At 44.1% G+C, this 17933-nt stretch overlaps 3 protein-coding genes across 3 annotated transcripts in view; 2 read left to right on the top strand and 1 right to left on the bottom strand.

Moving 5' to 3' along the window:
- LOC115123550 (nucleic acid dioxygenase ALKBH1) overlaps window positions 1–4505 on the bottom strand; it is a 17741-nt gene extending 13236 nt beyond the window's left edge. The window contains exon 1 of the mRNA XM_029652892.2: window positions 4234–4505. Coding sequence (XP_029508752.1) covers window positions 4234–4371 — 138 coding nt within the window. The 5' untranslated portion in view covers window positions 4372–4505. The remainder of the gene's footprint in view (window positions 1–4233) is intronic.
- A 23-nt stretch (window positions 4506–4528) lies between these two features.
- LOC115123551 (SRA stem-loop-interacting RNA-binding protein, mitochondrial-like) lies at window positions 4529–7050 on the top strand. Its single transcript, XM_029652893.2, has 4 exons — window positions 4529–4649; window positions 5097–5155; window positions 5930–6037; window positions 6551–7050. The coding sequence occupies exons 1-4, from the start codon at window positions 4586–4588 to the stop codon at window positions 6620–6622; spliced, it is 303 nt and encodes a 100-aa protein (XP_029508753.1). The 5' UTR covers window positions 4529–4585; the 3' UTR covers window positions 6623–7050.
- A 145-nt stretch (window positions 7051–7195) lies between these two features.
- On the top strand, window positions 7196–10076 carry LOC115123549 (uncharacterized). The gene is made up of 3 exons (XM_029652891.2): window positions 7196–7580; window positions 7756–9140; window positions 9289–10076. Exons 1-3 carry the CDS (start codon window positions 7429–7431, stop codon window positions 9678–9680), a joined length of 1929 nt encoding a protein of 642 aa, XP_029508751.2. The 5' UTR covers window positions 7196–7428; the 3' UTR covers window positions 9681–10076.
- The last annotated feature ends 7857 nt before the right edge of the window (window positions 10077–17933 follow it).

Genomic DNA, 17933 nt, shown 5'->3' with positions numbered 1-17933 from the left:
CATTCCCCCAGCTACCTCCATGACACAGCCCTCTGTGAGCCCGGGCCGCACCCCCCCAGCCCAGCTACCCCAGATGGGAGAGGAGAGGACACTGTCTGCAGTGAGGGAGATATGGGGGAGGAACGGTGTTGGTCTTGACCCCGAGCAGCAGGGACGGTTGTGGCAGTTGCTGTTTGAATTCAGAGACAGCTTTGCGTTGAGTGAGGAAGAGGTGGGTCAGACCCATCTGGTGCAGCATGAGATCGACACAGGTGATGCTCGACCCATCAAGATGCGTCCCCGCCGTATCCCGCTGGCACGCCAGGAGGCGGCAGACAAGGCTGTGTTGGAGATGCAGCGGGCAGACTTCATTGAGCCCTCAGACAGCCCCTGGGCGGCGCCAGTCGTCATGGTTCCGAAGAAGGGGGGGCAAGCTGAGGTTCTGTGCGGACTACAGGCGGCTGAATGAGGTAACCAGGAAGGACTCATACCCCATACCACGTATCGATGAGTCGCTGGACCTGGTTAGGGGTCCTCCTGGTTCTCCTCACTAGACCTCCGCAGCGGCTACTGGCAGGTGCCCCTCTCCCCAGAGGCCAGAGCCAAAACTGCGTTCTCCACTAACAGAGGACACTGGCAGTTCAAGGTCCTGTGCTTTGGCCTGTGCAACGCTCCAGCTACTTTTGAGCGTTTGATGGACAGGGTGCTGGATGGCATCCCCCGACAGCAGTGCCTGGTATACCTCGATGACATCCTGGCCCATGGCAGCTCCTTCCAGTCAGCCCTGGGGGCGCTACGGCGTGTGCTGGAGAGGGTGGCTGCCGCAGGTCTGAAGCTCCACCCCGAGAAGTGCCACTTCATGAGGAGAGAGGTGTCCTTCTTGGGCCACCGAGTGGGGAAGGAGGGGATCAGCACCATGGAGGACAAGGTAGGGGCTGTCAGAGACTGGCCCACCCCCACCGACCAGCGTCAGCTGAAGAGCTTCCTGGGCCTGGCCTCGTACTACAGGAGGTTTGTACGGGGCTTCTCAAGCATTGCTGCTCCACTGAACCGCCTGCTGCCGAAGGACAAGGCTTTCACTTGGACAGTGGAGTGTGAGGAGGCGTTCAACACCCTCAAACGTGCACTGATCGAGGCCCCCGTGCTCGCCCCCCCTGACCTCACCTTGCCCTTTATCCTGGACACAGACGCGAGCAATGTGGGCATGGTGGGGTGCTGGCCCAGGTGGGGCCAGAGGGGGAGAGAGTGGTGGCGTACTTCAGCAAAACATTTGACAAACATGAGCGCCGCTACTGTGTCACCCGGCGGGAGCTCTTGGCTGTTGTGGCTTCCGTCAAACACTTCAAGTACTACCTGGGTGGTCTGCCCTTTACTGTAAGGACTGACCACTCTGCTCTCCAGTGGCTCATGTCTTTCAGAGAGCCAGAGGGGCAGGTGGCACGCTGGTTGGAGGAGCTTCAGCCGTATGACTTCACGGTGGTGCACAGGGCAGGGGCACGCCACTCCAACGCCGACGCCATGTCCCGTCGGCCCTGTACTGCAGACGGCTGCCGCCACTGTGAACGGAGAGAGGGACGGGAGAGAGAGCTGCGGGCAGAGGAGGGTGTCTGTGCCACAGTGTGTCGGGCGAGCGGGCCTGTCTGCTGTGAGCTGCAGACTGTCGACGTGGCTGAATGGCGGCAGCAGCAGGGACGGGACACAGACCTACAGCCAGTGCTACAGTGGGTAGAGGCGCAGGTGAGGCCACCATGGGAAGAGGTGACAGCGCTCTCACTCGCGACCAAAGGGTTGTGGTCGAAGTTTGAGAGACTGCGGCTGGCTGATGGCGTGCTACAGCGGGCATGGAAGGAGTCAGCTACGGGAGAGGAGAGGTGGCAGGTGGTGGTCCCAAAAGCATTGCGGGAGGCTGTGCTCCAGAGTACTCATGGGGGGGGTGGGGACTGGACACTTTGGGGTCACAAAAACACTGCGCCGTCTCCGTCAGAGCTTCTACTGGGGGCAGCACAAGAGGGATGTGGAGGACTTTTGTCGCCGCTGTGACAACTGCACAGCGAGAAAGGGCCCCCCCAGGCCGCTCTCATGCTCAGCTCCAACAATTCCCAGTGGGGGCTCCCATGGAGAGGGTGGGAGTGGATGTAGTTGGGCCGTTCCCCACCACAGACAGTGGAAACCGCTGGGTGCTCACGGCCATGGACTATTTCACAAAATGGCCCGAGGCCTATGCTCTGCCTGACCAGGAGGCAGAGACCATCGTCGACGCCCTGACAGCGGGGATGTTCAGCAGGTTTGGAGCTGCAGAGTCCATCCACAGCGACCAAGGCAGAAACTTTGAGTCCCGTGTGTTCGCCACCATGTGTGAGAGGCTGGGTATGCACAAGACCCGCACTACTCCTCTCCATCCTCAAAGTGATGGCCTTGTGGAGCGCTTCAACAAAACGCTTGGACAGCAGCTGGCCATCGTCTCTTCCAAACACCAGCGTGACTGGGACAAGCACCTGCCTATGGTCCTCATGGCATGCCGCTCCGCTGTCCAAGACTCCACCTCCTGCACGCCTGCCCTCCTCATGCTGGGGAGAGAGATCCGCACCCCTGCGGAGATGGCGTTTGGTCGGCCCCTGGATAGCCCTCATGTTCCTCCGGGGCCGGAGTATGCCCGGAGACTCCAGGACCGCCTGGAGACAGCCCACACCTTCGCCAGAGAGCAGCTGGTGAATGCAGGTGTGAGGCAGAAAAGGAACTATGACGTGCACACCCGGGAAGGCACTTTGTGGCTGGGGAGCTGGTCTGGGTCTACAGCCCCTAAGGAAAAAAGGCAGATGCCCCAAGTTGGACAGTCACTGGGTGGGACCCTGCAGTGTCCTGGAGAGGGTAGGGGAGGTTGTGTACCGGGTGCAGCTTCCTCCCAGGGGGAGAAAGGTGGCACTGCACCGGGACAGGTTAGCCCCATACAGAGGGGCCTCTTCTCCCCAAACCCCAGGAACCCCCACAATTCCCCTCTCTGGCAATGACATTCTCCAGGCACCCACCCTCAGGTGCCGCAGACAAGGCTCCAGACAGCCCACTCCCCCTGTCTCCCCCCCTGTGTCACCGCGTGGTTCCCCAGAACCACGGACTGTATTACCCGTTCCCGCTTCCTTGTCCCCCATATCCCTGCCTTCATCCCCTGGTTCCCAGAGGGGCACTCTGCGACCATCACGGCCACGCAGGCAAAGGAGACCTCCGGGTCGCTTCAGAGACTTTGTTTGTTCCCTCGGGGACGAGGGACTTTGTGGTGGGGGGGCTGTGTAGCGACCCGCACAGACAGCTGTGTGTTATGTGCTAGGCTAGGAGGTGGTTGTGTTGTACTGACCAGTACCCGGTGTTTGCGGGGTCCGACATGTCAATCAACCTGCTATCTGCCAATCACGGGAATGCCTGGAATGTTCTGATGCCGGGCATCCTGGTGGTTGGCGGAGTGGCGTGGAGGGGGGTTGGGCATTGGAAGTTAAGACCAGGTTCAGCCTTTGTTCTCTCTCTCTTACATCTGGGCTTCACAAGAGAAGGTCACGATTGGCTTGTGGGTTATCTGTCATCTATTTGGCGTGTGCTACGGCCCAAACAGTAGCCTGTGTAAAGTTGGTTCAATAAACCGTCAATTCGCAAACTCAAGCCTCTGTCTGGACAATTGTTCATTTATGATCTAGTCAGGTCATTACATTATATATAGTTTACACTGACATATCTCGCATTTGTTTTACCGTAAAAAACATTTGTCTAAAGTATTTTGTTTTGTCAACATTTGCAAAGTTTACTGACATGTTCTGTTTCCATCAAGCCTGTCATTACATTTGTATCTGACTTGCATAAAAAGGTTGGAGACTGGTTTCTGACTGAACAGTTTGCAAAGTGGAAGATGATTACTCTGAAAATGACGGTTTATTTCGTGGAAATTGAAAGACCCGTGATTGTGTTTTAGTTGTTTCTGAAAATCTGAATCTAATCGCAGTTGTTTTGCTGTTAAGTTCTCTAATAAAACGAACAACAAATGGCGAGTGACACGCCCACGCAAAAGTGGTAAATGCACTGCAATTTATCGAAGAGTTGACTTCGTATGACAGCACATTAATTACCTTTCTAGGTGTTAATTGTATATCAGAAGGAAATATGGTAGTACTTTCGAACTAGTTAGCTACAGCCAGTAGTATTATACCAGGAAGTTTGTCTGTTTACACATCAATATTTAGTTGTTAGTTAGCTATATTTGGAAACGCTCACCTTCTCATGTTTCACAATTTTCGAGAAGTCAATGACATCCCTGAGATCTGGTGGAGGATTTCTTCGCTTGTAAAATTTGAACAATTTTCTAAATGCATCTTCTCCATGCTCCACCATGGAGGCCGCCATCTTTGTCATCACTAAAATTACCTTTCAACTCTAAAATGTACACACAAAAAATAAGCAAAACATTAAAAAGCATAGCATGTTAAATATGTAAAGTAAAGCTTTGCTTTTAGTGATTTTAAGTCCATATTTGAAAAATTAACAGTTAAATAACACCGGTGTGTGTCAAGTCACGTGACTCGGGTCAAAGGTAACTTCTAGCTAGTTAGCTTTCCAAGGACGCAACATGGCATCGTCTAAGAAGGTTTTTGAGGTGTTTGTGTCTAAAATACCATGGACCATTGCAAGCAGTAAGCATGCTTTTTTAAATGTATATTGGAAACAAAATGACTGTATGTTGGCTATTTTATGCTTTTGTAGGCGTCTTTATACATCATGCTGTGTGACTGCTGCCTTGACATTGCTGCTAGCCAAGCTCACTAGCTAACTATGTGTGGCTGCGTCTTTCAGCTAACCTTATTTTAATTTAACCAACCTTTCTGTCTTTTTTTTTCTCATCAATGCTCATTTGACATTGTCGTTGTGCCGATTACTAAGTTGTGGGGCTTATTGCAGCCTAATGATGTGGGTAATGTATGTCAATGAGATAGTTGGCATCAGCTGGCTAGCTAAACCATCATTGTCTGTGTGTATAGTCAAAGATTAAGACCACGTCCTCTAGTACAGTCATTTGCACTATAGATAACTAGCTACAGTGGGAGAGCATACAGTATAACATGTTGTCATTCTTTTTTCAGAGGGCATGAAGGAGTACTTTGGGCAGTTCGGGCAAGTCAAGAAATGCCTACTTCCTTTTGTAAGTACACCTTTTAACAGATTGTTTAATAAGTGAGAAACCCAGCCCTCTATCACAATGTGTATCTTCATTTGACCTACAGGTAGCTGCCAAAAGTAAAGGAAACACACTAGTAAATAAGCAATTGACATCCCATCAAACAATGTATAAAATGCCCAGTTGCCCATGATGTTGGCTAGAAGAAGAGATTTCAGTGACTTTGTGTGTGGTGTCAGTTGAACACTTATTGGAGATTCTGGAGAGGCACCTGCGACAGTTTTCCACCACAATTAACAAAACACCAAATTAGGGAATTTCTCATGGAAGAATGATGTCGCATCCCTCCGATAGATTCCAGACACTTGTAGAATCTATGCCAGGGTTCATTGAAGCTGTTCTGACTCCTGATGGCCCAACGACCTATTAAGACACTTTAAGTTGGTGTTTCCTTTATTTTGGCAGTTACCAGTATATCAAATGTATTTATATAGCCTTCGTACATCAGCTGATATCTCAAAGTGCTGTACAGAAACCCAGCCTAAAACCCCAAACAGCAAGCAATGCAGGTGTAGAAGCACCACGGTGGCTAGGAAAAACTCCCTAGAAAGGCCAAAACCTAGGAAGAAACCTAGAGAGGAACCAGGCTATGTGGGGTGGCCAGTCCTCTTCTGGCTGTGTCGGGTGGAGATTATAACAGAACATGGCTGTTCAAATGTTCATAAATGACCAGCATGGTCCAATAATAATATATACCACAACCTCTATATTCACCTCACAATGTATATCTTCTAACAGGACAAGGAGACAGGATTCCACAGAGGCTTCTGCTGGATCGGCTACACGTCTGAGGAAGGCCTGCATAATGCTCTCCAGAAAGACCAACACATGCTGGAGGGAGCCACGGTATAGTTTGTTAGCTCATGTCATACCCTGAACTGGGGTGTGTTCACTTGGAACCAAACCAAATGGATATAAACAGAAGCAAATGGAATTAAACATGTAGGGACTAACCTGAGTTCCTACCAATAGAGTTTCTTCCAATAGAAACTTGTTTTTGTGGCAAAACATATGTTTGGAGTAAACTGTTACCGTTGCAAAACCTTTTGCAACTGTTTGCTTTCAGATATAGGATAGACACTTCAGAACAAACTTCTTTAGATTTTATTTTGGGACTCTGTTGTTCCATATAGTGAGTCTGTTATTCAATGAGTTTGTTTGGCTAATAGCAGTAAGTCCAAATGTACAATTTTCACTTAAAAAAAAAAAAATAATCTAATAGCTAAATGATCCTTGGTATGATCTTAAAACAATTCCCCCAAATGTTGTAGAACCCCCCCCCCCACACACACACAGGAAAGACTAGATGGTTTTGAACAAGCTAAACATGTATTCCTCTCTTCCATCATCTCCTTTCAGCTTCAAGTTCAAAGAAACAGAAAAGTGTTTGCGGGACAGAAGACAAACAAAGAGGTGGTGGAGGGATGGTGAAGGGTGTGCGTTTTGTACGATGTTTGTGTGTATATGAGAGGGTGTATTAAATACCTTTAAATGGAAACAGAACTAGGCCATTCAGCATTCGTTTGTTTTTTGTTTTTTTCATAGTACGATGTCTTCATATTTTATTGTAATTTGTCAAAAGAAAGAATCATGATTACTGTGTCTGTTTTGCATGTTGACAAAATGGTTGAAGGGAGAAGTGCGTTCCTTTTGGCACCCTGTCAGTAACTGCATATTAAGACAGACGAGGAGGATGATGATGATGGCAGGATCTCTGTTATTGTGCTTCTATCATGATTATTGATGGCTGCTTTACACAACCTCCTGCATCTGTCTGTGTTAAACTAGGACTAGGCTTATCACTTTTCTCAAAGTCGGGCATCACACTTCACTTAATAAAATGACTGATTTACAATTTACTTTCTCATTCCTTTCTTTGTGTGTAGTGGGTTTAATCTGAGTGTCAGTACATTTCAGATGTGTGGACTTGAGTCACATGACTTGGACTCTAGTCACAAATATGACTTGCAACTCGACTTTGACACCAATGTCTCGTGACTTGACTTGACTTGGACTTGAGCCTTATGACTCGAACTGACTTGATATCCTCCCCAAACCCAAATATATAAAAAAAGACGCTATTTGAAAAATAAAGTGTTAAGCGCATCAACTCTCCATTTAACAGAAAACAGTTTGAATCGGACAGCAGCCAATCAAATTGTGCCAGCGGAGAAAAAGTTTAGCGTGGCAATACAGAGGAACGTCTGCGGGTGAATTCAGATTGAGCCATTGGAAAGATGATACCCAAAATTATTATTTTCGGATATACAGACTACACTGTAGTCAACACAAAACGGATTGCAACTTGCAAAACATGCGGGAAGAAAATTACAGATGGAGGCGCAACAACTTCCAACTTTGTTCGACATTTGAAGCTGCACAAAGAACGGTAAGTCGTGGCTAATATATAGCCGGCAGCTAAATATAACTGCTAGTATAGCATGTAGGTTAACGTAACGTTAAATCAATGAGCCTCCACACAGTCAGCCAGGGCGGGAACGTGATCTTTGCACCCAAGATTGTGCTACTGCCCCGCTCAAATATATGTTTTAATGTGTTTACAGATTTGAACAATACCAGATGAACAAAAGTGTCACAAGTGAACCACAACAGTCTCCAATCTCACAGTTCACGGAGACCCGTGTAGGGCAGTACAGCATGAATCATCCACAGCAGAAAGCTATCAACAATGCAATACTGTCCGACCTGGTTATCGATTGCAACTTGCCTCTGTCTGTTGTGGAAAACAAGAGTTTTCGTCACTTTCTGTCAGTGGTTGACAGTAAGTACAGCCCAGTGTGTTGTAGAACATTGACATCAAAAGTAGAGAACCTCGCTACAAAGAGACGTTCAAAACTGAAAACTCAGTTGAGCAACACAGACCATGTTTCAGTCACAGTGGACATTTGGTCCGACCGGAAGATGAGGGGGTTCCTTGGTGTCACTGTGCACTGTATGGAGAAAGATGGAGAGAGGCTACAGCTCAAATCCAATCTCTTAGCCTGTGACAGCGTCAAAGGCCCACACATGGCCGAAAGAATCTGTGAGCAATTTGAGGCCATATGTGGTGAGTACGGGATCAAAGATAAATTGGACTATATCATTAGTGACAATGCTGCCAACATGAGAAAAGCATTCACGGTGTGCTTCCCCATTGAACAAGAAGATGAAGTACATGATGAAGATCACCTTGATGACCCAGAGCTCTGGAATGACCTAACCCTGGAAGACCAGCAAACAGTGGATGCTACTATTGCAAAAAAACAGCGCTTGCAGTGTTTTGCCCACACTCTCCAGCTGGTGGTGGGAGATGGCTTGAAAGAAACAAAAGTGATGACTCCTTCTCTTTCAAAGTTATCAAAAATCAGCTCACTGCTACATACAAACACAACATTCAAAGGGGTGTTTGAAGCTGAATTTGGGGAAAGAGGCATCCCTGCTGCTGTCAACACAAGATGGAATTCAACACTGAGACAAGTGAAGGCAGTTGTTCAATGTGACCATCGAAAGCTCAGTCATGTTCTAGAAAAGGCTGGGCACAAGGAGTTGTTGTTCACAGTACGGGAGTGGAATAAGTTGAAGGAGTTGGTGGACATCCTGAAGCCATTTGGAGAAGCAACAGATATGACACAGGGGGAGAAGATCGTCACAATCAGTTTTGTTGTTCCCTCGGTCCTGTCCCTGAATCACCACCTGGAGCAGCGGAAGCCTCAAGTCCATTTCCTGAGCGGCCTGGTCAGAAGTCTCCAGGCATCCCTGAACAAAAGATTTCTTGGAATCTTCATCAATGTGAAAATGGCCTGGACACAAGATGGAATCACTGCCCCATTTTCAGATCCAGTCTACCTCAAAGCAGCTGCCTTGGATCCGGCTTTTTCTCTGATGTGGGTGGAGCACCATGTGCTGGTCAAGGAGGAGGTCAAGGAGGAGGTGGCACAGAGAGTGAAAGGTAAATATTATTGAGTTTAATGTAACTTTTTCTCAATTTAATCCAATTGACTGCAACAATAATACTTGTTCAGTTTAACCCACTGCATCACCAATACTTTAATACTGGCCTTTTTTGTTTTCTGCTATGCTTTCACATCTTTTACCAGAACTGATTCTGGAAGATGCTACAGGGACTGAGCAAGCTGTGCCTCTTGTTGATGAGAAAGAGCGAGAGGACTATAGCCTTGGACAAGAAGATGGGCTGTTTGCAGCATACTGTAAGAGGCAGAAGAAAGCTGTTGGGACCACTCCAGCACTACAACTAAGTCACTACCTTGACATATGCGAAGGACAGAATGCCCTCTTGTTCTGGGCAATGAACAGGAAGTCTCTTCCTTCACTGTCTCGAGTGGCCATCAGGGTCTTGGCAGTGCCTGCCTCCAGTGCCCCGGTGGAGCGTATCTTCAGCCATGGTGGCATCATACCGCGGCCTCATCGTGCACAAATGACTGACAGACTTTTATCGAATTTGGTCTTTTGCAAATGCAATGCATCATAGGGCCGAGATAAGAGAAAAAAAAAATGAAACTATGCATTACACACACACACACACAGTCTCCATGTTCAGGTTTAACTCCCATCTTTGGGATCTGTGTTGTTTTTTTCTCAGACATTCAGGCCGGTGTTGAAATTGTAGGCCTACTTGAAGTTCAGTATCAGTTGTTTTGATGTACCTTTTTTAATAAATAATTGTAACTTTATGGCAGGATTGTTTTAAGTATATAGAGTATATCTGGAGAGAGCACTTGAATATTTAGTTTTTGTCATATTGATGTCTGTCTCATGGCTACCCATGGAAATACAAAGTTTAATTGGAAAGTAATATATTTTTAGAAGCATTCATGATTTGCATAAATGTAATATACTATTACTCATTAAATATGAAATGGTATTACATTTGGTGAAGAGCACATTGACTTGTTTAGGACTCAACTCAAAGTTTAGGACTTGCCTGTCTTGACTTGAGACTTACTTGTGACTTGTAAAACAATGACCTGGTCCCACCTCAACATTTCAGTAATTTCTAAAATAACATTTTATGACTGCTTGATATTGAAGTTAGGGTAATAGGTCATGTTTATTTTTACATATACCCCAGTTCACTGTGCTGGGAGTAGGATCTTCGTCAAACTTTAAAGACAAATCCACCTTTCTCTCTCTTCTGCTGCCAGTATAGGTGTCTAATGGAGACGGTATCTAACTCATCTCTCCTAGAACTTCATGTCTACAATGTCTACAATATATCAAAACATGCATGTTGCCATTTATAAAAATTTAACTTGGCGTGAGAACGTTCTTAGCTTAATGCAAACGTTAGACCATGCGTATGCACAATTCCTTAAGGTTGAAGTATTGCATTGTAAGCAGGCCTAGTATTTTGTGCAAATGGGTGATATGGCACATTTTCAAAAAAACAAAAAACTGGTTTATATAACAAGATGCAATTACTTGCCATTTTTGCTTTCTTAAAAATAGAAATATGCATACAATGACAGACAACACATTAAGAACACCTTCCTAATATTGAATTGCACCCCCTTTTTGGTCTTCAGAACAACCTCAAGTCATCGGGGCGTGGACTCAACAAGGTGTGGAAAGTGTTCCGCAGGGATGCTGGCCCATGTTGACTCCAATGCTTCCCACAGTTGTGTCAAGTTCTACGGATGTCCTTTGGTACCCACGGGAAACTGTTGTGATAAACCCAGCAGCGTTGCAGTTCTTGACACACTCAAACCGGTGTGCCTGGCATCTATGATCATAACCTGTTAGAAAGGCACTTAAAATCTTTTGTCTTGACCATTAACCCTCTGAATGGCACACATCCACAATCCATGTCTCAACTGCTGAGGTTTAACAACATATATTCTGTCTCCCCTTCATATACACTGATTGAAGTGGATTTAAGTGACATCAATAAGAGATCATAGGCTTTCACCTGGTCAGTCTGTCACAGAAAGAGCATATGTTCTTAATGTTTTGTACAGTGAGTGTATAAATGCACACAGATAAACACATCCTACCTGTCCTCTCACAATGTGAGCAGTGTCTGGTGGACTCGGTACCATGGATCTTCTGTCCACACAACAGAAACTTACCAGAAATGTACAAAAAAAAAAAAGAATGTTGGAAATACAATAATCACACATGAAATGTTAATAGTTTGTTACATTTCCAGCGTATGTCCATGTGTGTGGTAACCTGCAGAGCCCAGCCACTGCTGAGGGGTGTATTGTCCCTGGTTGTCACACTGCAGGGTGAAGTCTCCAAACAAGTTAAGCCCCCGCAACATCTCCAGCAATCTCACAGGGCGTCTGGCGTCATCCTATTCCTTATATAGTGCACTACGTTACAGCAGTGCCCTATGGGCCTTGGTCAAAGGTAGGGCACTATGTAGGGAATAGGCTGACATTAAAGATGCAGCCTAGGTCTCCCTCAAAAAAGTGATACAAAGGATTTCCTCTGTAAATAAATAAAAATTGTGGTAATAATTTAACTTAAAATGATTTCGGAATAGAATGGAATGTATTTTACCTGTCAGTGTTCCGAGCAGAACAGCAGGGAGAAGCAGTGATAGGGTCATGGTGGCCATGGTAACAGTCTCCTGGCAATAACAAGGGGAACAATGCATCTAAAGGATATACTAGTCAGTAGATCACCGAAACAGAGGTTGAAGGTGCTCTTTGGTCAGGTGTTATTGGACAATGTTACGCACGCCTCTTGGGAGGGGGGAACGCAACAACCTGCTACACTCAACTCCTCGTGGAGTGAAGAGGGATGTGACTGTAGGTGCGGGTAAGGATGACAGAGGCAGAGAATATTACCGTTAACAGGGAATTTATTCTTCCTTCACACGGTAATTTGGGGAAAAGGGGCTGGACGGAACCAAAGTAAAAGTTAGAGCCCCCTCTCCTACCTTATTCTTAATGCCACCTAGCACGCTAACCAAAATACAGGGGGTGATCCACTCAGGTCTTACCAAGTGTGCATAGACTCGAGTACATACGACAGGTATATGCATGCCCGCAGGCCTCCTGCCTAAACACTCCCAAGGTGCCTTCCCCCCTGGGAACAAAAACAGAATAATTACTAACTTAAAGTGAACCATTTCAATAATAACAAACACAGTCCTTTTGGCATACACATACCTCAGCAGGACCGGCTACAAAATCTTTTACAAAACCTGTCTCTGAGCAACAACCAACACAGAACATCAAAAAAGCTCTCTCTCCTAACAAAGGAACACTGGCTTTTCAAGCTGCAGGAGTCGGTAATTGCAGACAGCTGTATCCCCTGACAAGAGGGCGGGGTCGTCGATGGGGCCGACCAATCAGCTGCTTCAAATCCAGGAAGCCATTTCCTGAAACATACACATACAAACACATACAAACTCAAAACAGAAACTGGGGATCGTAACAGACAACAAGGAAAGAGGGAAAGAGATCAATTGACCTCATTTGGATTTCCTGGTTAAATATTAAAACACAGTTTCAAGTTTTAATGTTACTGTTTTAAGTACAGTGAAATGCCTTTCTTGCAATCTCCAAACTTAACAATGCAGTAATCAATATTAATGTTGACCCTAAAAATAACAGAACGAACAGAACAAATACAAGAAAGGCAGTGACCAGTACCCAAATCAGGACCTTACATTCTTACTGATCGTGTCGTGCTATAGTTAGTAGTGTATATGGACTCATCCCTGTAGTCTGCAGACGTCTACATCACACTCCTTTTCTTCAATCAAAACGGACTCTCGTCTCTGTGAGACACCACCTTAACAACCATTTCCTAATCGGCAACAGCCCCAATAACAGAGAACATATTATAGAATAAAGACCCGGACTTTATCCTGTCCTATGAAACATCCCCTATATCGAAGAGGTTAACAACCATTGCCTGATCAGCAACACCCCCAATAACAGAGAACATATTATAGAATAAAGACTCAGACTCTATCCTGTCCTATGAAACATCACAATAAAGACTCAGACTTTATCCTGTCCTATGAAACATCACAATAAAGACCCTGACTTCATCCTGTTCTATGAAACATCACAATAAAGACCCGGACTCTATCCTGTCCTATGAAACATCACAATAAAGACCCAGACTTTATCCTGTTCTATGAAACATCACAATAAAGACCCACACTCTATCCTGTCCTATGAAACATCACAACAAAGACCCGGACTTTATCCTGTCCTATGGAACATCACAATAAAGACCCAGACTTTATCCTGTCCTATGAAACATCCCCTATATCGAAGAGGTTAACAACCATTGCCTGATCAGCAACACCCCCAATAACAGAGAACATATTATAGAATAAAGACTCAGACTCTATCCTGTCCTATGAAACATCACAATAAAGACTCAGACTTTATCCTGTCCTATGAAACATCACAATAAAGACCCTGACTTCATCCTGTTCTATGAAACATCACAATAAAGACCCGGACTCTATCCTGTCCTATGAAACATCACAATAAAGACCCAGACTTTATCCTGTTCTATGAAACATCACAATAAAGACCCAGACTTTATCCTGTCCTATGAAACATCACAATAAAGACCCACACTCTATCCTGTCCTATGAAACATCACAATAAAGACCCAGACTTTATCCTGTCCTATGAAACATCACAATAAAGACCCAGACTTTATCCTGTCCTATGGAACATCACAATAAAGACCCAGACTTTATCCTGTCCTATGAAACATCACAATAAAGACACAGACTTTATCCTGTCCTATGGAACATCACAATAAAGACCCGGACTTTATCCTGTTCTATGAAACATCACAATAAAGACCCGGACTCTATCCTGTCCTATGAAACATCACAATAAAGACCCGGACTTTATCCTGTTCTATGAAACATCACAATAAAGACCCACACTCTATCCTGTCCTATGAAACATCACAACAAAGACCCGGACTTTATCCTGTCCTATGGAACATCACAATAAAGACCCAGACTTTATCCTGTCCTATGAAACATCCCCTATATCGAAGAGGTTAACAACCATTGCCTGATCAGCAACACCCCCAATAACAGAGAACATATTATAGAATAAAGACTCAGACTCTATCCTGTCCTATGAAACATCACAATAAAGACTCAGACTTTATCCTGTCCTATGAAACATCACAATAAAGACCCTGACTTCATCCTGTTCTATGAAACATCACAATAAAGACCCGGACTCTATCCTGTCCTATGAAACATCACAATAAAGACCCAGACTTTATCCTGTTCTATGAAACATCACAATAAAGACCCAGACTTTATCCTGTCCTATGAAACATCACAATAAAGACCCACACTCTATCCTGTCCTATGAAACATCACAATAAAGACCCAGACTTTATCCTGTCCTATGAAACATCACAATAAAGACCCAGACTTTATCCTGTCCTATGGAACATCACAATAAAGACCCAGACTTTATCCTGTCCTATGAAACATCACAATAAAGACACAGACTTTATCCTGTCCTATGGAACATCACAATAAAGACCCGGACTTTATCCTGTCCTATGGAACATCACAATAAAGACCCGGACTTTATCCTGTTCTATGAAACATCACAATAAAGACCCAGACTTTATCCTGTCCTATGAAACATCACAATAAAGACCCAGACTTTATCCTGTCCTATGAAACATCACAATAAAGACCCAGACTTTATCCTGTCCTATGGAACATCACAATAAAGACCCAGACTTTATCCTGTCCTATGAAACATCCCCTATATCGAAGAGGTTAACAACCATTTCCTGATCAGCAACACCCCCAATAACAGAGAACATATTATAGAATAAAGACTCAGACTCTATCCTGTCCTATGAAACATTACAATAAAGACCCAGACTTTATCCTGTCCTATGGAACATCACAATAAAGACCCAGACTTTATCCTGTCCTATGGAACATCACAATAAAGACCCTGACTTTATCCTGTTCTATGAAACATCACAATAAAGACCCAGACTTTATCCTGTCCTATGAAACATCACAATAAAGACTCAGACTTTATCATGTCCTATGAAACATCACAATAAAGACCCTGACTTCATCCTGTTCTATGAAACATCACAATAAAGACCCGGACTCTATCCTGTCCTATGAAACATCACAATAAAGACCCGGACTTTATCCTGTTCTATGAAACATCACAATAAAGACCCAGACTTTATCCTGTCCTATGAAACATCACAATAAAGACCCACACTCTATCCTGTCCTATGAAACATCACAATAAAGACCCGGTCTTTATCCTGTCCCATGGAACATCACAATAAAGACCCGGACTTTATCCTGTTCTATGAAACATCACAATAAAGACCCAGACTTTATCCTGTCCTATGAAACATCACAATAAAGACTCAGACTCTATCCTGTCCTATGAAACATTACAATAAAGACCCAGACTTTATCCTGTCCTATGGAACATCACAATAAAGACCCAGACTTTATCCTGTCCTATGGAACATCACAATAAAGACCCAGACTTTATCCTGTCCTATGAAACATTACAATAAAGACCCAGACTTTATCCTGTCCTATGAAACATCAGAATAAAGACCTGGACTTTATCCTGTCCTATGAAACATCACAATAAAGACCCTGACTTCATCCTGTTCTATGAAACATCACAATAAAGACCCAGACTTTATCCTGTCCTATAAAACATCACAATAAAGACCTGGACTTTATCCTGTCCTATGAAACATCACAATAAAGACCCTGACTTCATCCTGTTCTATGAAACATCACAATAAAGACCCTGACTTCATCCTGTTCTATGAAACATCACAATAAAGACACAGACTTTATCCTGTCCTATAAAACATCACAATAAAGACCCGGAATTTATCCTGTTCTATGGAACATCACAATAAAGACCCGGACTTTATCCTGTTCTATGAAACATCACAATAAAGACCCTGACTTCATCCTGTTCTATGAAACATCACAATAAAGACACAGACTTTATCCTGTCCTATGGAACATCACAATAAAGACCCGGACTTTATCCTGTTCTATGAAACATCACAATAAAGACCCACACTCTATCCTGTCCTATGGAACATCACAATAAAGACCCAGACTTTATCCTGTCCTATGGAACATCACAATAAAGACCCACACTCTATCCTGTCCTATGGAACATCACAATAAAGACCCACACTCTATCCTGTCCTATGGAACATCACAATAAAGACCCACACTCTATCCTGTCCTATGGAACATGTTCAGTTGCTGCCCTCTTAAACCTGATAGATGCTCTGCTCTAATGCTACACATGGTGTATATCTTTCTTTTTTTTGCACCATTTTCCTATTGAGGGGATACATGCTCAATTTGTTCTTTCCAGGTTGTGATTAAATGCTCTACTGTCATGGTTTCCAAGTGTTCTATATTTGTCACCATGTTAACAGGCATTTAATAAATCTACAACCTTTTTAGTTTTGTCTATTTTCGAAAGGTGCATATAATTATAGTAGACTATATTTTGTGTTATTCTTACTTAATCTGTACGTACTAGGGCAACAGAACATAAGTAGTTGTCTATATAATGTTTTACAGACATCTACCATAATTTAGGAGGTATTTAATGGTGTTCTACAACTCGATAAAATACTTTGCAATGACCCAGTGTCACAAATGATAGCTTCTATTGATTATGCAGTTTAGCCTGGGATGGCCTTGGATGTAATCTGGCTGGGCACATTGGTAAACTACCGTTAGCTAGCCATGCTGCCTCATGCTAGCTGTGTTAAACCCAGCTATACATTTGTTTCATTACTTGTAGCTAGCATGTTTTATCTATCAGAGATCATCGCTTTGGTGATTGATCCGATGGGTAGTCATGGATACAGCACACTTACACAGCCAACGACGTGTGCCTCACCATGCCATAATTACTCCAAATGCATCTTCTCATTATTTGTTACATACCTTTCAAAGTCTGTTGGAAACTGGAACAAGGATTTTCCTCCCTTCCATTTTACAGGTATTTATTGATGTCATATGTTTTTTATCGTGAAAAAACAAGTTGATTCACAGACGGAGTACTAGTAGTGGGAAAACTTGCAAAGAAATCGATATCTAGCTATTTAAGCCAAGTACGTTTTTATTTAATTTTTTTTGTGAATTAGCTAGCCAGATTGGTAAAGAAGACCATTTGTGCGTTCCTGAATAAGCATAACGTTCATTAGGAGAACGCCCACTATCTAATGCTCTCGTCCTAAACCAAATCATCTCTAGAAACAATTAGGTAAGTCATGTCTACCAAACTTAGTGCACTATGTTATAAATTCTAGTTTTGGAAACAGAAAATTGTATGGAGATCAAATGTTTCCTTTATGAGAAAATTAGCATAGCATATCGGCCAAAACCCATTTATCTCAATCTTCTCCCACTGCCGTTCACTGGGCTTCCTCTCAAATTTTGGTGGCAGGTAGCCTGGCGGTTTGGCCAGTAACCGAAAGGGCGCTGGTTCGAATCCCCGAGCCGACTAGGTGAAGAATCTATCGACGTGCCCTTGATCAAGGCATTTAACTGTAATTGCTACTATAAGTCACTGTGGATAAGAGTGTCTACTAAAATGTAAATATTTAACTGTTCCTTTTTCTTATTTTATTGAGTTGCACCAATCCCTAACTAAAGGGTTGAATATTCATTCCCAGCAAAGTTATTATGATAAACAGTTTTATATGTTAGCAGTTGTTTTTTTATAATATC

The sequence above is a fragment of the Oncorhynchus nerka genome, linkage group LG12 (assembly GCF_034236695.1).
Source record: "Oncorhynchus nerka isolate Pitt River linkage group LG12, Oner_Uvic_2.0, whole genome shotgun sequence".
Classification (NCBI taxonomy): Eukaryota; Metazoa; Chordata; class Actinopteri; order Salmoniformes; family Salmonidae; genus Oncorhynchus; species Oncorhynchus nerka.
The sequence above is the reverse complement of the archived record's forward strand: the minus strand, read 5'-3'. Positions and strand labels throughout refer to the sequence as shown.

What these genes read in the sequence shown, in the direction of transcription:
- LOC115123551 (XM_029652893.2), top strand. Translation starts at nt 4,586, where the DNA reads ATGGCATCGTCTAAGAAGGTTTTTGAGGTGTTTGTGTCTAAAATACCA. An exon ending in ACCATGGACCATTGCAAGCA is followed by an intron (nt 4,650 to 5,096) that starts GTAAGCATGCTT and finishes TTCTTTTTTCAG; the next exon opens with AGGGCATGAAGGAGTACTTT. An exon ending in ACATGCTGGAGGGAGCCACG is followed by an intron (nt 6,038 to 6,550) that starts GTATAGTTTGTT and finishes ATCTCCTTTCAG; the next exon opens with CTTCAAGTTCAAAGAAACAG.
- LOC115123549 (XM_029652891.2), top strand. Translation starts at nt 7,429, where the DNA reads ATGATACCCAAAATTATTATTTTCGGATATACAGACTACACTGTAGTC. An exon ending in TTGAAGCTGCACAAAGAACG is followed by an intron (nt 7,581 to 7,755) that starts GTAAGTCGTGGC and finishes ATGTGTTTACAG; the next exon opens with ATTTGAACAATACCAGATGA. An exon ending in GGTGGCACAGAGAGTGAAAG is followed by an intron (nt 9,141 to 9,288) that starts GTAAATATTATT and finishes ATCTTTTACCAG; the next exon opens with AACTGATTCTGGAAGATGCT.